General features: G+C 46.4%; 1 protein-coding gene across 1 annotated transcript in view; it reads left to right on the top strand.

Annotated features, from left to right (window-relative positions):
* Positions 1 to 21,573, top strand: part of ARFGEF2 (ARF guanine nucleotide exchange factor 2) — a 2,106,550-nt gene that overhangs the window by 1,161,771 nt on the left and 923,206 nt on the right. Inside the window, exon 23 of the mRNA XM_069651280.1 lies at positions 12,878 to 12,977. Coding sequence (XP_069507381.1) covers positions 12,878 to 12,977 — 100 coding nt within the window. The remainder of the gene's footprint in view (positions 1 to 12,877; positions 12,978 to 21,573) is intronic.

Here is a 21,573-nt window from a genome sequence, read left to right as displayed (position 1 = left end):
AAACAGTTTATTAATGGCGCGCGGAACACACTAATGCGCGCAGCTGAGGCGGTCAGGACAAAATACAATTAAGGAATGGCGAAAACAGCGCTGCTGCTACTGCTAACAACTCTGCCACATAATGCCACCATAAACTATTAACATGGCTCAGGTTTAAACCCGAAACAGTACTTGCGTGAGGAGGAAGCAGCTCTCTCCGGAAACCTCTGAGGGGGAAAATATGATGACGGGAATACTACGAAGTACAAGCAAAAGGAAATGGAATGGGCAGAACGCTAAGACTACGGGAGACGGCAGAGAACAGGGACGCTTAATCTGTGTCGACTGCGGGAAGGGGAAAGAAAACGGGGCTGGACTTCAGACTGGAAACTGTGAGAAGATTTCTTCAACTACCGTGGTAAGCATTCGGGCAGTCAACAACGCGAAGCGCGAGTCTCCTGATGAGCTGGCTTATTGTAGCAAAAGTCAGTCAAAGACAAGACCTGTCAATGGCACAACCAGGCGGCCATTGATGGAACACAAAATCCTATTGATTCTATATGAACTTAACCTGAGAACTGGCTGGTGGTCATGACAGTGCACCTACCTGGGCGCAAAAGGAGAAGGCTAAACCACTGGTACATCAAATGACCTGATGAATACTCGATTTGGCTTTGTGGACAACCCACAGATTTGAGCTTGGAGTCGCAGCCACCATGGAAAACAGGAAACCCCATGCATTTCTGAATGGAAGACACCCGTGGGAATCTACAGAGATCTGACTTGTGCAAATCGCCCTAGAATATATTGCCCACAAGGCCCAGCCCAAAATGTAGAGGAAAAACACAATTATCAGACATTTGCCTCAAGGAAACCACCAAATACGCCACCAACAACACATGTCCTACCTTCACACACTCCCACAGGTGTCCCACTGAAAACCGTACCTCACATGTGTGGGTGCACTTACCTGGGCGCAAAGGGAAAAGGCTAAACCACTAGTATCCCAAAGGGTTTCGGGAGACAACCTACAGATTTGGGCCTGGGCTGTCGCAGCCACCAAGGAAAATGGGGAACCCCCTCCCTTTCTGAAAAGACACCTGTGGGAATCCACAGAGGTCTGACTTGCGCAAATTGCCCTTGAATTTATTACCCACAAGGACCGGCAAAGTACATAATTTAAGGGAAAAATACAATTTTCAGACATTTGACACCAGGAAACCACCAAAACACGCCACCAACACATGTTCTACCTTCCCACATTCCCACAGGTGTCCTGATGAAAACTTTACCTCGCATTTGGGGACACCTACCTGGGCGGAAAAGTAAGTGTTGACCGTCCACACGTCCAACAACAGTCCCAGGCAGCCGCAGCAGGTTCCCCATCCTCTCCCGGAGGGAAATTCTGTAATGCAGTCCAGCCAGAGCTCCAGGATAGTTTGGGGTGATGTCACCGGCTTTGGGTGCCTGTCTCCCATTTGGGAGGACAGCACCCAAGCTCAAAGGCTGTCCCGGGGAGCCCCGGCAGTGTCCCGTCCCTTCATGGAGGGTAGAGAGTCCCCCCTTTCCAGCAACACCACCTTTGATCAAAACAGCATAGAAATGCCAGAGCTCGAGGGAGGAACATAACTTCCATTTCACAACCGCAGCATTGAAATTTACATTCAGTGTCACGTCAGCGTGAATTACGCACGCTGAAGTGAAACTCAAGAAAATCCGACCCCTGGGCCGTGGGGATGACCCTCCTCCTCACACAGCCCGGGGGTTGGATTTCCTGTTTTTGCTTAAAAGGACAAGGTATCTCGTCCTCCACACTGCAAACGTAGTGCTGAGGACGAGATACCTCATCCTTAGCACTTATGGGGTTAAAGAGCAAATAAACGTTTTGATTTACATCCTCTTGGCTTTTTCCAAAGTGTTTGGATATATATTATATCCTTCATAGAATATTTTAAACTGCCTTCCTACAGAATAATTATAAATAATCAGCATTACTTAGAATAAACCATCAGCTTACAATTAATCTCCAATAGGAAATTAAACAAAAAAATGCTGACCTCTCTTCTAATGTACATTGTGGGTCTTGTACAGGGATAGATTCATATACCTACAAAAAAGCATGTAATAAATATTTTCTTCATGAATTGATTATCCAACAAGTACCTAACAAAAGGTCAAGAATATCATTATTACCCTTCTTGTAGAAAGTTAGCCAGATATGTGCAAATGTCATTCCAATAGTCTGAAAAATTCCTGTCAATCAAAAATGATCCTGCAACTCTAAAAATGTCTATTGATTAATTGTTCAAAGAAAATATTTGTACAATAATTACCTATAGATATTTTACAGATGCAAGTAGCATCTCCTCATGAATAGAATAGTACAAACACTGCTTGCTTTGTGATGGAGGGCCCAGATGTGGTGTGTGTTGGGTCTCTAGTCTCTGTGGCAGGGGTTTGTCACATGGACCCCAACAAGACATCCGACCATTTAACTGAGACAGACCTCACAGTGGAAAAGCAAGTTCTGTTCACTGCCTGGAAAATGAACTTGTCCATCCGCTGTAACCCCACTTACCAAGACAAAATTGGAAATGTTGTTTGTATGGCATCCAGGTGCCCACTACCATATTGTGGTTGTCTCTGGCTGACAATTGTAGAGGTCTGGTGCTTCCGTAAGTGTGTGTTACACCAACTAATTTCAAGATGGCAGACTGGCATGAAATAGCCTCAGCCGGGGGGAGTGCCGAAGACCCATGTTCCGCATTACCAGCAACTGATTTTTTTTTTGTTTATTTATAACTCAGCGCACAGGAAACAAACATTAGCAATGATTAAATTTCACAGGTATATCAAGCAGAAGAGTCCCGAACCCCAACCCCAAGTTCCCAGGTCAGCGACAGTACACGCCTCATTCGGCCTGAGCAGGGGGGAAGCCCTCTCCCATCGAACAGAGGGCCCGGGCAATCAAGCGTGGTTTGAAGGTCAGGGCCGGGTAATTCCGGTCGTAGTCCAAAACTGGGGCCCAAATGTCAGTAAATCGATGGAGCAGTTCCGCTTTGGCTGCTGTGACCTTTTCGGCTATCAGAATATCCCATAGTTTAAGCCACCACAGGGTCATCAAGGGACCATCCGCGGACTTCCAGGTGCGAGCCACTGTGATTTTGGCAGCCAGTAACAATTGGGAAATCAGCGCCGCTCTTCTCCCTGTTCTCGAATATGAGTCCGGAAGTGGGATCCCCAGGAGGACCTGTTCGGGAGTTAGGGGGATTTCAACTTGGGTAATCTCTCGAATGGTGGCCAGGCATTGGGTCCAAAACTCCCTCAATCTAGGGCAAGTCCACCACATGTGGAAGTAGGAACCCGGAGAGCCACATAGGCACCAGCAGTGGGGGTCTAAGGCCCGCTGGAAGTGATAGAGGCGTAGGGGGGGATAGTACCAACGCAGCAGGAGTTTATGGGTGCATTCCCGGTTGGTAATGCACCGAAACGCAGTACGGGTTCTAGTCCAGACGTCTACCCATGTTTGGTCTTCGATCGCATGACCCAGGTCTGACTCCCATTGGGCCATGTAAAGAGGGCCTGGATAGGAGGGGATCATCCTGCAGTAGTTTGTAGAGGGCCGAGATCTTTCCTCGGGCAGGCAGGTCCTTTATCGTGAGCTCCAGGGGGGCCAGGGGTCTTGTTGCGGCAGCTCGAGTTTGGGGGTGAGTACACCAATGCCTCAGTTGGGCATAGGTAAATCTATCTGCCTCTGTTAGCTGGAAGGTCGCTTTGCATCGTTCGAAGGTAAGGGGGGCGTCCCCCTCAAAGAGCTGCCCCAGTGTTTCAAGGCCTCCTGCCACCCAGTTCCTAAAGTTCTGCAGGCAAGCTCCCGGGGTGAAAGCGGGGTTGAGAAAAATCTGGGATGATGCGCTGAGGGTTCCAGGGATGCCGCCACTTCTACGGGCCCACTCCCATGCCTTTAACGACTGCCTGGTGGCGGTCAGCACCCCTGGCCAGCTGCGACGTAGTGCTGTGGAGATGAACGGGAGGAAGCGGAGGGGGAGAGGGAGGCATGATTGTTCGATCTCCACCTATTTCGGGCGATCAGAGGTGAGATCCCAAGCTTGAAATTGGGCTAGCTGCGCTGCAATGTGGTATTTCTGAAAGTCCGGCACCCCCAACCCTCCCAGTTTCGTGCTGGCCATCATTGTTCTCCGAGGGATCCGTGCTTTCCTGCCCATCCAAATAAAGCTAATGATTTTCCTCTGGAGCCGTTGTAGAGGGGGAACGGGGATTGCGGTTGGGAGGGCAGCGCACACGTAGAGGAAGTGGGGAAGGAGGTTCATTTTGCTTGTTGTTATGCGCTCCAGCAGCGAGATCTCCTGTGTCTGCCAGCGGATCAAGTCCTTTTCCAATTCCGCGAAGAGTTGGGGGGGAAGTTGGCCTGGTAGATCTTTGCAGGGTCAGCGGGGATCTGGACCCCTAGGTATGGGATCGTCTAGGTGCTCCATTGGATGGGGCTGAGGTTCTGTAGGGCTTCTCTTTTTCGCCTGGGGGCAGGCCTACCCCGAGGGCAGTCGATTTGTGGAAATTAATAGCGAAACCCGAGACCCTCCCGAAGGCCCAGATCTCTGCCAGGGCCGCCCTCATGGAGTCTTTATCTGTGATGATCAGCAGAACATCGTCCGCGTAGAGGGCGATTTTGTGTTGGGTGGTGCCGATCCTTGGGCTAGAGATCAGGAGGTCCCAGCGAACTCGCTGGGCTAATGGTTCCATGGCCAGCGCGAAGAGCAAGGGAGATAGCGGGCATCCCTGTCGCGTGCCGCATGTGAGGGGGATCGGGTCCGATAGGCAGCCATTGACTGTCGGGGCCTGGTAGTTTGCCAGGGTCATCCACATGAAGGTTGGTCCGAAGCCAAAGGCCGCTAGGGCGAGGGGTAGGTATGGACAGTCTACTTTATCAAAGGCTTTAGTTGCCTCTAGAGCGATCAGGGCTAGTTGCTGAGAGTCCTGAGTGGCGACCTCTATTAGGTCTAGAGCCCTGCGGATGTTGTCCTTCGTTGATCTGTGGAGGATAAACCCCGTCTGGTCCGGATCTATAATGCTCGGGAGGATAGGGGCCAAGGCGGTTGGCCAGGACCTAGGAGTAGATGTTGGCGTCCAAGTTCAACAAGGAGATTGGTCTATATGAGCTGTTCTCCAGGGGGTCCTTTCCAGGCTTAAGAATCAAAACAGTAATGGACTTCTGCATCGATGGGGTGACTGTGCCAGAGATCGCAAACAAGTTGAAAAGGTGGGTCAGAGGGGCCACCAATTGAGGGCGGAAGAGTTTATAGAAGCGTGTGGAGAACCCGTCTGGGCCTGGAGCCCTCGACTTTAGGCTTTTTATGGCCTCCTCCACCTCCTCAGTAGTGATCGAGGACTCTAGTCCCTCTCACGCCTCTGGTTTGAGAAGCGGAAGCGAGGCCTCGTGAATGTAGACGCGCTGCTCATCTGGGTCCCGTGGGACTGCAGTCATTATTCCCGACTGGTGGGCGATCGCCAACCGTAATTTCTCGTCCTCCGAGTGGTAGATCCTCCCTTGTGCATCGCGTAGGCCCTGGATGAAATTTCTGCTCTTCTCCTTAGCCAGTTTACTGACCAGTAGTTTGTTAGCTTTGTTGTTGTGGGAGTAATACCATTGCTTTGTCCTGGTCAGCAGGTTCGCTGTAGCATCAGCGTAGTGCGCCTCGAGCCTCTTCCTAGCCATTTGGAGGACGCTGTAGGATTTCGGGGACCAGCCCTTGCGTTTATGGGTGGCCTAAACACAAGTTTAGGTTGAGACAAGGGTGTAAAGTTGACCAAGGACAGTGCATTTGACCGCCACAAAACGGCCCTCGGGGCAGCTCAATGAGTCCAGGATCTGGGGTTTCAAGTCCTTGGCGAAGAGGATCACGGTGCCTCCCTTCTTGGTTCCTCCGGAGGCCAGGAATTGTAGGGGATAGTCTGAGAAAAGTCTGCTGGGAGTAGGTGCGTTTCTTGTAAGAACGGGATCGAGGTTCCCTCATTGTGCAGTCTTTGCAGGATGGATTTCCTCTTCTGGGGGGAATTCAAGCCTCTGACGTTAAGGGTGGTGAGCTTTAGTATTAGATGCAGGGGCTGGTGCTCCGAGTCCATTTGCTGCGGGGGGGGGGGCGGGATTGGGAGCGAGTCAATTCAGCCATAGCTGTGAGGGGTTCGCTGCATTGGGGTTCCCTGTGGCAAGGTTTTTTAGGGAAGGTCTCCAACAGGAGACATGAACTGCCAACAGAGGCCTCCAACGGGAGGACCAAACTGTGACCCGGGGGACCTGATCTGTCGGTGGCACACCCCGGCCACACAGGCTGTCATCTGGTGAAATTGCCAACAAGGTTGAAATATTCTCCAGGGATAATATGTTGGCATCCACCCTGGAGTTAGGGTATGGACTGCAGGGTGTCCGCAGCGAGCTTGAGAATATGCCAGTGGTTCCAACATCAATGCGTGCCTCAAGCATACCAGCTCCTGTTATCTGGGTCTGCGACTTGTCTGCACCCTAGACCAAGGGGCCTGCTTCGGCTTGGGAGAGGCGGCGTCCTGCCTCAGGCTCGCCTGGATAGAGTAGTGTGGTTCGGTGCCCCCGGGGGAGTCCGGGCAGAGGATTGATGCTGTGTCATCGAGGTGGCTAATGGTGCGGGGGGTTCCCTTGTAAGAGAACTGTAATGCCGTAGGGAACAGCCGGCGGTAGCGAATCTGTTGGTCCCGCAGGAAAAGCGAGAGTGAGCGTAGCATTCTGCGCTTCTGAAGGGTTAGAAGAGAGAGGTCCTGAAAGATCTGCAGAGGGGAGCCATGGAAAGAGAGTTCATCTTTTGAGCGGCCTAACGCTGCAATGGCCTACTTGGTGGTGTAGAAGTGAACTCTTGTGATCACGTCTGGTGGGGGGTCTGTATCGGAACCCCGGTGAGGGCGCAACCGGTGAGTTCGGTCAAGCAGGAGCTGCGTCTCCTTTAGATCTGGTAGCAGGGATTGAAAGAAGAGGCTTATGTATTTGGGGAGCTCCTTATCGGAGATTGCGGAGGGCACCCCACGAATGCGGAGTTTGTTGCGCCGGGAGCGGTTCTCTAAGTCCTCCTGTTTGAACTCAAGGATTTCGGTTTTGTCCATTAGTGCCTAAATGGAGCGCTGGACCTCGTTAATGAGTTAAAATGGTCCGTAGTTAGTTCCTCGGTCTCCCCCAGCCTGCGTTCGACATCGGCGACCCGCTGTTCTGTTTGCTCCAGTTTGGATGTGAGGTCCGTCATACAGGACCTGAATTCCGCTTTGTCGGTCATGAAGGCCTGGAGGTCATCTTTAGTTGCGAGCGACCCTCTATCTTCGGTGGACATCTGGGGGGGGGGGGTGGGTTTGGGGGGGTCGGCTTTCTTCCCCCCTCTCGGAGGCCAGCAGCATGGAGGAAATGTCACCAGATTTGCGAGTTTTTAAAGTTTTGGACATGGCTCTCGGGTGGAGGGCTGCTTCGGGGGGCTCGGCCTGGCGACTGCACACAGTGATCACGGGCCCTCAAATGCAGGCATCAGAGGTGAAGGGGGTCAGAGGGGTGGAACGGGCCGGGGCACCGCGGGGAGCCGCGCTGGCAGCAAGCGCTTTACTCCCCTCGGGGACGGAAGGGTACCTTAGTTGCAGGTCCACGGGTCACCTTCCCAGAGCAAGTCAGGGTGCAGGAACCGCAGGTAGGCTCCCTCTGGGTGGAAGAGAGGGGGGATGGGCAGGGGCGCCCCAGGAAATCACAGGCGTGGCTCAGCTGGCAGGGGGTGCAGGTAAATAGGCAGTCGGGGGGTTCCCAGGGGCCAGGGCTGACGGCCCCTGCATATGGAGGCGACCACAGAGTCCGCACCTCCGGGCGAGAGGCTGAAGCTGCAGCGGCGGTGCCCGTGGCGACTGGGCGGAGAAGGAGGTGTCTTGGGGCCTCACGCCGGAGGGTGGAAGACGTTGCCGGTGCACCCCTCTAGGCTAGGAGGGGATCAGATGCTCCGGCGGGAGCCGCAGGTAGGTTGGGTGGGCAGCCTCTGGACATCGATGTGGGGGAGGCCCCTTGGGCAGTACAGTCTTCACGGGCCAGTTCCGAGCCCGGTTCCCGGGCAGCTCCGGCTGTGTTGGTGACGTGGCAGAGCGCCGCTTGAAGTCCTAGAGGTGTTGGGCTTCGTGGTCGGGCCCCACAGGGAGCCCAGCTGCAAGGGTTGCTCTGGAGTCAAAAGGTGCCGGGAGGAGGCTGCAGGGCCGGGAGCAGGGCGGCGTGCCCTTCATTTTGGGATAGAGCGGGGTTGCAGTCAGCAGCTCCTCTTGCGTTTCTATGGAGGGCGGCCGCGTTTCAAGCCCAAATCACCGCCGCTGGTGCCACCCAGGTTCCGCAACCCGGGCTGGTCGGTCAAGAGTTCCGAGCATAGAGGGGAACCGAAAGAATTTAGATTTCGCTGCGGTCCCATACGGAGGCCATCACAGGAGCTGCCACATTGTTGGCACTCCAGGCCACGCCCCCTCACCAGCAACTGATTTTAAACCTATTCAAATACAACCAATCGAGCACATTAAGAAATAAAACACGCACACTTGCTGACCCTCATATAGAGCCATAAATAAGGCAGCCCAAGAGGAGCATAGGTGTGGGAGTTTTGCATAGGAGACTACGCTTGGAGAAGGCTGGCGAGCAGAGAGATTGAAGAAGCAGAGGAGATAAAAAAGGAGGAGCACAGTAGTTAATGAAAGAAGAAACAGGAGGGGTTGAGAGGCAAGTAAAATAAGATGGTGATCAGAGGAGGTGGAGGAAAGAGTTATATCAGAGGAGGGGGTGGTGAACGAACAGTGGAGGTGTCGAAGGTAATGAAAGGAGGTGCAGGGTCTGTGGAGAAGTTGGTAACATCAGAGGAGGGGTGGGGACAGGAGTAGTGAATGAGGGAACAGGTGTGTGAGATTGGTGAGAGGAGTTATGAGCATGTAGTGCATCAAGAGGGTATTTGAAGAGTTCAAAGAGAGACAAGTGCCCAAATTATTAAGAGGCCCTACAGATACAAGGTTCTGTCATAACTATTAGGATGTCGAAGAGTGATTTGGGTGCAGGTGGAACCGGGAACCTTGATCGGGATGTGGTCAGGATCATTGTGTTCCACCCTTAAGTCTTCTGAGACTACTTCCTTTCTGGGAGGAGGTGTGTGCTACGTGGAACATGCTGGCAAATGTCTAAAACACAAGGAGCTCAAACTACAACCTAGTCCAGCGACTATCCGACCCAGAACAAGCCGACAACTAAAAACGAACCAGGATGGTAAGTAACTCAGAGGAGAGACCTGGATTTACTCCGAAGGCCATTTGTAAGATCTTCCATTCTGACCCTGAATCCCACCTTCTGGCCTCTGTTTCATGTTAATTTGTGAATAAAGCAGTTTACAAACCTGACACATCTGTGGAGACCAATCCACTTTATGATACCTCACACGCAAATGTTTTCTCTGCTCCCCACACACATCAATGGTGTCATTCAAAAGATGCTCATTGGCCCCTTCCTGTTATGGTCCCAATGCCTTGGGCACTCATACTCGCTGTGCATCGAGAGGGTAATTTCTGTAGAGGGGGGTGCTTGAAGTGAGCAGCACATGAGCTTTGGTTTTCCTTCTATATCTGTGAGTATCAAATAGTTTGACACTGGTCCCGGATAAGATCAGCACATGGATAGTTGTTTCCCAGAATCCTGGGAGCTGTCTGGCAGAAAGCCACATCACTGAAACTACTTTCTTCTAGTTACAGATTTGCTCTTAAGGAGCATAAGCACAGATTCCCAACCATAAAAACACCATGATAAACCTTATGCTTTGAACGAGAAGTGCTCTTGCAGTTATGCTGCCCAGCAAAAGCGGGTTGTGCTGCAGCCAGCTGTACATAGCCTGGCCAAATTAAACCTGCAATGCTGGGGTAGGGGAGTAGACGAGGAGCATGACTACTCCCTAAACCTGGGGCTCCAAAAGTTATCTGAATGGGTAGAGGACCTGGTGGTAAGTACAGGAAGCAAGTGTAAGGCATGCTGGGATGTAGTTGGTAAGATGTGCCAGGGAGAGGTGTGTGTGTGTGAGAGAGAGTGAGCGACATTGCAGCAAGGGTCTGTATGGGGAGAGCATAGATAGCCTATGCCACCTCAACTGCCATTGTTTGTAAGATGCTGCAGTGTACAGCTGTTTCTTTATCACACCTGTACATTGCCTTAATCTCTATCAACATGCAATTAATTAAACATAATTGTGATGGTCAGAAAAGATTACACTGTCAGAAATCTGTTCAAAATATGTAGAAAAGGGTAAGAATAGTTATTGAGAGTTGATCTTAGTCACATTTGTGTCACATTATCAACCCTTCATCAGACTGCTCCACCTATTTACATATAATCTTAGTAGCCAAAATTACAAATCCAATTCCCATTATAATCTAGGAGTGAGCATTGATATTCTACTAGTATGAATATGTATTCTTTGTGTTAGGCAGAAACCTGTGCAGTTCCCTCTGGGAGCACTGCAAAAGATTTAGGACTACAGGTGTTTGGCAGTAAACCCACTTGGTAGCAGTCTGTACCACACAGATTCACTTGGTAGCTGTGGCTGAGCAGTCAGACTTCCCTCAAGAAGAGTTAGGCAGTATACAGAGTATTCACAATAGGTCAAGAGAACACAATAGAACACGTAAACACTGACCAGGGCTTGGTGTAAAAGAGATATAATTATTTAAAACCACCTCTAGAAAAACACACAGGCACTAATAGTAAGCAATTCAAAAACACGGTCACTAAAAGATATACACTCCCTTAAAAGAATATTAGACAAGTCTTAAGTAAAGCCCCACTTATTTTCAGACAGCGGTGAGCGCTTAACGTAGATGGCACTCTAATAATTCGGTTTAAAAAGGGAGAGAAAAGCAGATAATAATTTCAAACAGATCCCAACACTTTTTCACGAACACAACAAGAGAGGAAGGCAAAGTAACACCGTGAATTCAGAGTCAGTAAGTCGGATCCGCTTTAAGAGGATCAAAACAAAATGTGTCCAAGGTCACATGGTTGCAGTGCACAAGAGTCTTGTAACGGTTCAAAAAGGAGTTTGACCAAAGAAAGGGACCAGTTGGAGGGTCAAGGCGGCCAGCCCAGTCCAGAAGGTTAAGGGGTTATTACCTTGTAGCAATCTTTAGAAAGGGAGGACTGGCGGACACGGTACCTTAAAGTGGTGAGAACACTCCAGCGGAGGCAGTTGTTCCTGGCAGCAGATGCAGGTCGGTGCTTCGTTGGGGAGGAAGACAGGAGTCTGTTGCACTGCCAGGGAAGAAACCAGCCGCAGAGTTTCTCAGTTACAAGGAGCGGTCCGTTGATTCACGGTTCAGTGGTAAGTGGCTATCCGGCTGCCACGGTGCTTGGCACGGGCAGTTCGACCACATACTGGTCTGGGGTGCTAAGAGAAGAAGGTAAACTGGTTGTGCCCACCAGTCAGGGGAAGAAGCCTCTCCAGCCGGGAGATCTTCTCTGTCGTCGGGAAGTGGTGAGTCGGTTCCGCAGGGCTCCACCATTGGTGTCGTCGTGGTAGGTCGGCTCAGCTTCTCCCTCGTCGGATTCTCCGGTCCTGTGGAGACGTATGAAGTTCCAGTCCCAAAAGCCCTGCTTTTTTGCAGCATACCTCCATTCACTCAGCCTAGCTGTCAATCAAACATGCTAAGTGGTGAGCCGGCCGGCTCAGCACTTGGGCCAATCACACAAGAGTGTGACTTGAGTTACCAAGGTAAATCAGTCCAGGGTGCCTAAACCCCCTCCCACACCCCCTGTGGTACCCAGACAGAGTGGCACCACTTTTGGAGGCTTCTGTGGAGAAGCCCGCCAAAAAGTGGAACAAAGGGCTCGACTTGGGTTGGCGTCACAGAAGAGAACACAAACGCCATTTTAGAATCGAGTCCTGGCAAAAAATACCAACCGGTGAATTAATATTAATTAAATAAACCGGCGGTATGTTCGAGGCTATGAGAATTAAATAATTAAAGTTGGTAGCCTCGAACAATGGGAAAATCCCATAGGGAAATATTCGCGGTCGAATATAAAAAGTAGTATCCACTGCCACCAGCCAAAACTCGATCAGGGGGGGCGGAGACATGCCCCCTCGACTAACAGACCCTGGGGCAATCGAATTGCCCCGACCAGTACGTCCACAATATGATGTTTTGTACTGGTTTCTGTTAATAATTTGGGACTAGTAAAGCCAATGGTGACTTTACATGCCCTGGGAGACAGTAGTCAGTCCCAGGGTATGGAGACTATGGTGGGGTGTCACTATGACACCCCTGTGTTACTGCACGGAGGGTGCTGTGTAACACACATATTAAAATCACATGAGACCCTATGGAGTAAAGGACCCCATAGCCCATAAAACACATTAACAGTCGAAGGAACACCATAAATCATGTCCAAGAGTGGGAGAAAAAGAGTTTCACTCTTGGCAGGAGAAACAAATAAACTCCAGAAATACAGCAAAGCTGCTGGGGGACTCACTAGGTTAGGAAATTCAGCCTTAAGAGAGAATTCTCCCTAACACTTTGAATATGAGAACACCTTTTATGTTGCTTCATTTTAAAACAGTACTTTAAAATAATGCATCCAATTAGCATAATACATTCCTAGTTTGAAAACTGGAATTTCCAAAGCATCACAAATCTCTGCAATGGACATTGAATATACACAAATTAACACAAAGTAGTTAGCCTCCTTAAAATTCTATATACAAAAGACATAACACCACTGCTATTGTACATTTAAAGAAGTCTCTGAACTTTGTTTTAACATGACACATTCTATTCATTTCCAGCAGAAATCCTATTGATTTTTTATTTTACATTTCTTTAGGTACGATTGTTGGTGGTGGCGTTGACAAAAAGCAGATGGCTAGCATTCAAGAATCTGTTGGAGAAACGAGTTCCCAGAGTGTAGTTGTAGCAGTGGACAGGTGAGAGACATCCACAATTTCTTCTCGACTGCGTTAATGTAAGCAACAGTTGCATATGAGACAGAAGTGATGCAAATATGCTTCAGATAAAATGGTGCTTAAAGCTGATGAAGTAGTTATGTCTTGGAGGATTACTTGAATGTTTTGCCACTGTGTGGTTGCAACTATTATGGAGGTTTTTCACACCCCTCTGGTGAAGGGTATGAGGAGACTTGTCCTGAGTAGAAGAGAGTATCCACCAAGCTAGACTGAAACTTTCTCAAGGAGTAACTTAACAGAGCAGTCAAACTTCACTGTTAGGAGGGGATGAGCTACAACCAAAATACACCACACATAAAAGATAGTAAGTCCAATTACAAAAGGACAAAACAATTTGTCCATCACCAATTTTAATAAAACTAAGGAAAACTTGCAATTCCAATTTTCCCCAGTGACCCAAGGTACAGTGGCAGACACCATTGCCAAACTAAAAGCCTCAAAGTGCAAAAGGGATTACTTCCCATCCCACCTAGTTAAACTCTATTACTAACTTTGTGAATGTGTCATACAATACAAACACTGTCCCGGCAAGTATGAAAGAAGCATGGTTGACCCCATTGCTGAAAAAACTCTCTCTAGCCCCTACAGTACCCACCAACTATCGACCAATAAACACAGTCCTGTTCTTGCTCAAGATCATCGACAAAATAGCTTACAACCAAATTCAAGCCCATCTTGAACAAAAAGAAACGGCTCCTTGGAGCTAGACAATCTGGTTTCAGACCCAACCGCAGCACGGAAACGGTTCGCCTGGAGCTGAAAATCCAGATACACACCATCAGGGACTCAGGCCAACTCTGCATACTACTCCTGTTAGATTTATCTGCAGCATTCGACTTAGTTGACCATGATAAACTTTGTGCTACTCTAGCTAATGATTTCTGTTTCTCCAAAGATGCCACCATCTGGGTGAAATAATTTCTAGCGGAACGCACGTCTAGAGTTATCATTGGTAAAGAAGCTGCTGATCCCATACCAGTCCCCATTAGGGTATCCCAAGGGTCCTGTTTCTCGCCAACCTTATACAACGCGTACACTAAACTTCTCTTCTCAGCATTGGACGGTACGAGTGTCATCTACACCAACTTCCCAAATGACACCCAGATCCTCATACCTATCTCAGGGGATTATTCCCAGGATATGATAATCATCAACAAGATATACAGAATAATCCAATACTGGATTGCCATGAATAGCCTCTGCCTCAACAATGAGAAAAACGATTCTCATTGTGGGTCCCTAATCTAAAATCAGTGCCCTCCACTCAGACTGCACAGCCATTAACATTGATGGCACTCTGATCCCAGTATCAAAACGGGTCAAAACCCTAGGAGTGTATTTAGATGCCAAACTAACAATGACCAGGCATGTAAACGCTTTATCGGCGTCCACTTCCTACACTTCCAAACTGATTGCACTAAGCCGTCAGTACCTCACGTCTACAAACTGCAATACTCTAGCCAGAGCATCAGTGCATTGATAAGTTGGACAATTGCAACATACTCCTACTAGGGACCTCTAACTCCAACGTAGGGAAACTACAATCAATGCAAAATAAAGCACCACGAGCAGCCCTAGGAATCAAGAAGTCTGACCACATCTCCAACATTAGGAGAGACTCATTGCTGCCCATCAAGGCGAGAATCATCTTTAAAATATTGTTACCCACAAATGCCTTACCAGCAAAGCTCCCATCTACTTAAACAATTCAATAAGCAAAAAAGAATATAATAGAACGCTCCGGTCAAATAATAAGTCGCTCCTTGCTTCAAATGCTCCAGAGCAAGGGGTAGCAGCTTCCTAGTCATGGCCCCTAAACATTGGAACAAGCTCCCATTAAACATCAAAAATAAGACTCCCTCCGATGCTTCAAAAAACTATTAAAAACCTGGTTATTCAACCAATACTAGTCAAACTTCATAGATCCTAAACACCTTCCCTGCGGAAGCTCAAACAGATGCCTCATTAGGGTCGACCATTCCCAAAATGTGTATGCAGCAAAAGCGATCATGCTATGCTTCAACCTATGTAATGTACTTTGTTTTATTTGTTGTTTCGTGGATAACTGTTGAATATTATTGAAAGATGTCTGTAACAGCACCGTGATACCCGAGGGTTTGGGCATTTAACAAATGTAATAATAATGAAAAAATAAAAAGAAGTACAGTTAGAATTATAGTATTGGAACTGAATGGGTGCTGATTAGCTTTAAAATGAATTGAACACAATGTAACCGCTAGAACTGCAGTGATGTCATACTAAAACCTATAATGTAATGCTAGTACATTCTGAAATAGTTTTTGTTAAAATAAAAACTAAAAAAAACTTCAGTGCCCTGTGGGGGGGACAAGGATAAAGGTCTTCATTCAAGTAAGTACCTTAGCATGTCACTTTAAAGGCATTTGAGAAGTTTCCAAAAGTTCATAATAGGAGACATTGCAGCTGAATCCCATAGGTCTGCTGAGGCTAGAGGGGAAAAGCAAGTTATGTTCTTCTTTTATCCCACCGTTGTGATCAGAAAGGGATACCAGCCAAAGGGGGCACCCTTGGGGGACTCCTAAGAAGAGAACAAGCCAGTCAGGAATAGCTGTTTGCAGAGGGAGCACAAAGCGAACTCCCTCCAACAAAGATCAATGGTAGAAGGGCTCAAATTCCCACTACTGGACCCTGCAGGTGGAACCAACTACAGGGACAGGACCCCGGAACCCGTGAACAAGTACTCTCGTAACTGGTGGCAAAGAATTTACTCCAGGAATTAAGTTTGGGTATTGGGTTTGGCTAACCTTGATTGGGGATCCTAGAAGAGGGACTCAAACACACAACCCAGAAAGGATCCAGGTGAAGTAAAGGACCACAAGGATACCTGGAACAATGACCCTAAAGGCAAAAGACTTGACAGCCATGAAGATCACAACAGGAGCTGTGACTAATCTCTGTATGTCCCTTCTCTCATGGGGAGAGCCCTTCTCATTTTGCCAATGTGTGTTACGGCCACAGTCCAATAGTCCCGCTAAGTGTGGAACGCAGTGGGAGGATTCCCTGGGGAGTGTGATGAATCCTATGGAGTCATCACTAAACCTGGTAAAGATCTCCTCGCACATAGCCAAGGGATGGCAGCTGTTACATGATCCTGACCCTGGGGGGATGGTATGAGGGAAGATCACATGAGAGGAGATGGCTGTCGGGGAAAGGCGATGACCCCATCAGGAAAGAGGCGGTGTTCTTCCCTTCACAGAGAATACTGCTTCATTCCTCAAATTTTGATAACTTGTTGTCCCTTTACAAGCCCTTAAGGAAAAATGAGTGCTACCAAGTCCGTTGGAACTGAAGCTCTGTGCACACTTTATAGCATAAAAGAAATGCTAAATGAAGTTCAATATGGTCAGGGATATAATATTTAATAGACTAAAAGGTTAAATAGATGATTAAATGAACATATTCAAAAACATAGAAATAGTGAGATTCATACTGTCAATTTACACTTCTTAATACATTGTACACTTAAAAAATGATTGTATTCAAAACAAATATTCAGATACAAATTTGTCACAATCTCATAGTCAAATTAAATTCTGTGAGAACATGAATGTTTCGAGTCCGATCATGTGAGATGAGTCCAAATATACATATAGGTGATTCAAGGTATATCTCCTTATCTCTAAACTAGAACGCGTTTCGGGCTTACCTGCCCTTCATCAGGTATGGACAATTCAAAGATTTCTGAAAAATGTAACTAAATGAAAAATGTGTGAATCTATTTGTAACTGTATTTTCCCACATTTTTTATAATCCAAAGATATGTTAAACACCTACTGACCTGAGTCTTCTGGCAAAGGCGCCTGCCTGACGTTTTGACAAATGTGAGTCAACTTGTGTATTTTTCTACCCTCAGTGAACGAGGGCGAGATCTGTAATAAGGTTTGAGAGACCTACATGAGTTGAGACATGTAGGATGGGCTAGAACTGGGATCAGTCGCTACATTAATAGCACTGTGTCCCAGTTCTATGCCCCGTGTTTTTATAATGCACAAACGTTTAAAGTTAAGTTAAAAAGGTGCTCACCTCGATGCAAACCCACTGGGTGTGGCTTGTAGCAAGAGTCAATTTTTGGGGGCTGTTATAAGCTGAAGAGCGATGTATCCTCATTACACCGTTTTTTGGGTTATTACTGCTCAGCATTGCCTGGATGGATAGATGTACCTAAAGGCAGGAATCCTTGTTTAGTTGTAAACTAAAGATGTATCATTTTAGCACAATAACGTGCGTATTACTTTAGGCCAGGTCATACCTCTTTATCCGTGTTTTAACCGTATGGGGATCTCCTCTTCTCGTTAGTGTGCTGTGCACGTTCCTTTTTCAGGCAGTGCATCCGCGTTGTGGAATTACTGTTACACTCTTAGCAGACGTAAAATATCAATGCATTCAATCTGAAATATCCGGATAAAGCAATGTGTCTCTTCTGCTGCCGTCATCATTAACTCGAAGGGAACGTCCAAAACTCCTGTTCTTACCTTGTGTGGGATCACCGCGATCTAACATTTCCTTGCTTTCTCCTCTCACTGTGTTGATCCTGGTTGCTAAGGTAACCTCTGCACATGCACCCGAGCATGAACAACAATGTGAAATGAGGAAAGTGCTCCTGTGTTTGCGCTGAGCGCCATGTTTAAATTACACCCGAGCTTTACAATTCTTTACTCATATGCCCTCACTCATGGTGTGGGTCTGCAATGGGATATGTATCTGCTATCTCCTCAGTGACATGTTATTTTTGCAGCGATGAATCTGCTGCTTGTGCCTTCAGTTTGCCATGACGATGTACCGATTTGTGATATATTCAAAATTCCCCATATTCCATTCTGAATGTTTGGGGTGTTTGTCTTCCAATATTCCATTCTGTTACAGAAAACAAATAAGTCCCACTCCATATTCATTGTTGGGGGACATGAGTTAAATCGGTCAATCCAATAATTTTCATGTTGTAGTAGCAACCTGTTCAGGTTGCCCCCTCTTCTCGGTATGCTAACTTGCTCCAATATGATCAATCTTATCTGTGCAATGGTATGTCTCTGCTTGATGAAATGCTGAACTATTGGTGATTTCTCTGATGCCATGCGAATGTTCTGACCATCTCTTTTTTGGCTTTCCTTGTGGTCAGTCCAACATAGTATAACCCACAGGGACATCTTATCCCGTAGAGTACATTCTTTGAGTCATATGATGAGGAATGATAAAGGTTGATTTTATATCCCTTGTGTGGATGGTTAATGGAATTACCTTTTATCAAGTTATGGCAGTTATTACAGTTATGGCATGGGATGATACCACTGTATTTTTGAGTCTTGAATCTTTTGTGGGCGAAATCCACTTTGATAAGATGCTCTCTAATAGATTTACTCTTGTTATATGCAAATAACGGTGGTTCAGGAAACAATCTCCCCATCATGGGATCTAGTGTAAGTGCTTGCCAATTTTTTTAAATTATTTAATCTCTGTGCTTTGATGGGAGTAGGTTGTCGCATACACCCATTTCTCATCCGACTCATGTATTGTGGGTTCCAGTGCCTTGAGTCTACTGATGTTGCTTGCTTTCACTGCACTCTTGTTGATGACTGCCTGATCATATCCTCCTTTCAAATTTCTTTTTTAGTTCTTCACATTTTATGGTGTATTCATGGTTTCTGACATGATGCATCTATACCTTAAATATGGACTAAAAGGCATACTCTCTATTGTTTTCCTGGGGTGAAAGCTGTTGGCATGAAGTAGGCTATTCCTGTCGGTACTTTTCATAAATACTGTTGTTTCAAGTTCATCAGATTTAGTGCAGACTTCAACATCCAGAAATTATATCTATGTTTTGCTAGTCTTAGATGTGAATTGTACTCTTGGGGCCATTGTGTTCATGTGATAAAAAAATTCAGACAATTCCTCTTGGGATCTGTTCCATATTCCAAATAAACCATCTATGAACCTTACCAGGAATTTCAAATGTTTAGTCCGTTTTGTGTTCCCAAAAAAAGTATTCTCCTCCAGGAATGCCATGTACGTATTGACGTAACTTGGGACCATGGCTACAATTACAGATATACAATGGGCGCAACTATGCAGGCTAACAAAATATATATCCTGTAATTCCAGGTATCGTTTAATTCACTTTAAGATAGTCAATAGCCTGCACCTTACTCCAGATAGCCTCCAGGAGAATGTACACCGCAACAGATAGGAAGGGCCCTAGATGTGGGAATGACGATGCGGATATTCTGCACATGTTGTGGTCGTGAGGGGCACTCGGAGTACTCGACAGATGTCTGCAAGGCACTGGAAGCAATGATAGATCTGCCATGGAGTGTGAAGCTGGTCTCTGCCTACTAGGATATGTAGGCAAAATTAACACTATTCCCCGCAGACTCCTGAACCTAGGCCTGCTCTTAGCCAAGCGGGCTATACTGATGTGCTGGAAAAATAGCCCCCCTCCCCCCCTGAAAGAGTGGATGAGTGATATGACTTGGGCAAATGATAATGACGAAGTGTATGCTACTTTGCTCCCTATGTCGAACCGTCCGAAAGATATAAGGATGGGATTCGGACAATATTTGAGTGATAAATGTGAAAATACGGAAAGCCAAATTGAAGTGGTGTGACAGTTGTAATATGGTATCTGTCTGACTACAAGTATGTATAATCTGATTATATATATCATTTGACCACTGTATGATGTAACTACAATATTATAATGTGATGAATCAGTGCAAAGTTAAATAAAAGTTTAAAAAAATAAAACCTTGGGGCCATGGTGGCCCCCATAGAAGTTCCTGATATTTGGATGAAATATCTATCTTCAAACATGAAGAAGTTGTTCTGTAGGACTATTTTCAGTCATTTCAAACAGAGTTAATCTGCCTTGCATTTTTCCATAGGAGATAGCAGTAACCATTCCATGGCTTCCATTCCGCCTTGATGGGTTATGTTTGTATATAAACTTAAAACATCCCATCCATCGTAAATAGAATGTCGTTGTCTACATCAAAAGCTGTGTTCCGATGTTTGTTCAAAAAGTCATTTGTGTCCTTGATGTATGTTTTGAAATTGTGAGTTAAAGGTTGTATTGCACGGTCTATGTACTGAGCCAGCGGTTCTAGCAGGCTGTTGTTGGCTGCTATTATTATTGGTCTACCAGGTGGGTATTTTTGTGAACCTTAGGTACGGTATATATTATTGGTACCGCTGGGTGTAAATAGGTGAGGAATTTTTTTGTGCGATGACTGATCACCTCCTCTGCTTTGTCTAGTACGGTTTTGATGATCTGCCGTACTTCCTCTTTACAGTTCACAAAGATTTCTCAGTAGGTATTCTGGTCTGCTAATTGGCTTTCAATCTCCATCTTGTATTGCGTGGTTTTCATTAGCACTAATGCTCTCCCCTTGTCTGCTGGTTTGATGACGAGGTTGGAGTTCTTGCCTGTTGTTCTCTCGGTGTAAAGTTAAATTTGGATCTTTTTTTGAAGTTCAATTTTTTAAAGCCTTTTATGACCTGTTTTTGAAAGACTTCCAATAAAGGATTTTGGATTGGTGGCAGAAATGTACTTTTGGGTTTCATTTCCAAATATTTAATTTCTTCTCTGGGATTAGCCCATCCACATGTGTCAACAAATATTTTTAAACTCATTTTAGGCGTTAATTTGAAAAAAAAACAAAAATCTTTTCTTTCAGCATTGAGCTGCTGTGGTGTGGAACAAATGAGATACCTTTTGCAATGTGTTTTGTTCAAATGGGGTTAATTTGTGACTTAAATTGTTAATTACTAGATTTTCTTTGGGGGAAAGTTCACTTTTCTTGACAGATTTTTCCTTCGCGCTTCTTGTTTTGCACGGTCTAAAAAAGAAGTGATGTTTTCAGAGGACAGTTTCGAAATTCTGGATGACTATGCTACTTGATCATCCACCTGGATAGTTGTTTCTTGTTCGTTTCCTGAGATTTACCACACTTTGACCAATCCTTCTGATGGTAATATTCTTTCCATGAATAAACTGTCTAGTTTATAGTCCAGGGTATCTCGTATGAATTTTCTTATTTTCTTCGCCTCGATTTCTTTTTTGTAATTGTCCAGTTTATTATTTATGTCCTCTAGGATAGATTTCAACTCTTCTTTAGTAATGGATTCAGTCAATGTGCTTTTAATTGATTCTAAATCTGCTTCTATAGTTAATGATTTTGAAAGCTCCACAATTGTGAGCAATATTAAATCTAAGGAACATTCATTTATTCAGAATATGCCTCCATCTCTTTACAAAGTCTGGCTTTTCCTTGCATAAAGTTGTAAGCTCAATTTTTAACCCACGAGGGATACGTTGTGCCTCATAATATTGAGAAAGTGTAGTGGCGTGTAATTTCTGACTAATTTCACTTCTCATCAGTCTTTCTAACTGGTTGACTAGTTCTTCAGGTTTATTAGATGAGCTGAGGTCCTTTCCCATTGTAAACCCCAAAAACCTCTTCTTGAAAATCACTCTAGCCAAAACATAATTCATGCCTCATACACACATACCCCTCCTTTAACA

The sequence above is a fragment of the Ambystoma mexicanum genome, chromosome 3p, assembly GCF_040938575.1.
Source record: "Ambystoma mexicanum isolate Mex_15411 chromosome 3p, UKY_AmexF1_1, whole genome shotgun sequence".
In the NCBI taxonomy this organism is placed as follows: Eukaryota; Metazoa; Chordata; class Amphibia; order Caudata; family Ambystomatidae; genus Ambystoma; species Ambystoma mexicanum.
The sequence above is the reverse complement of the archived record's forward strand: the minus strand, read 5'-3'. Positions and strand labels throughout refer to the sequence as shown.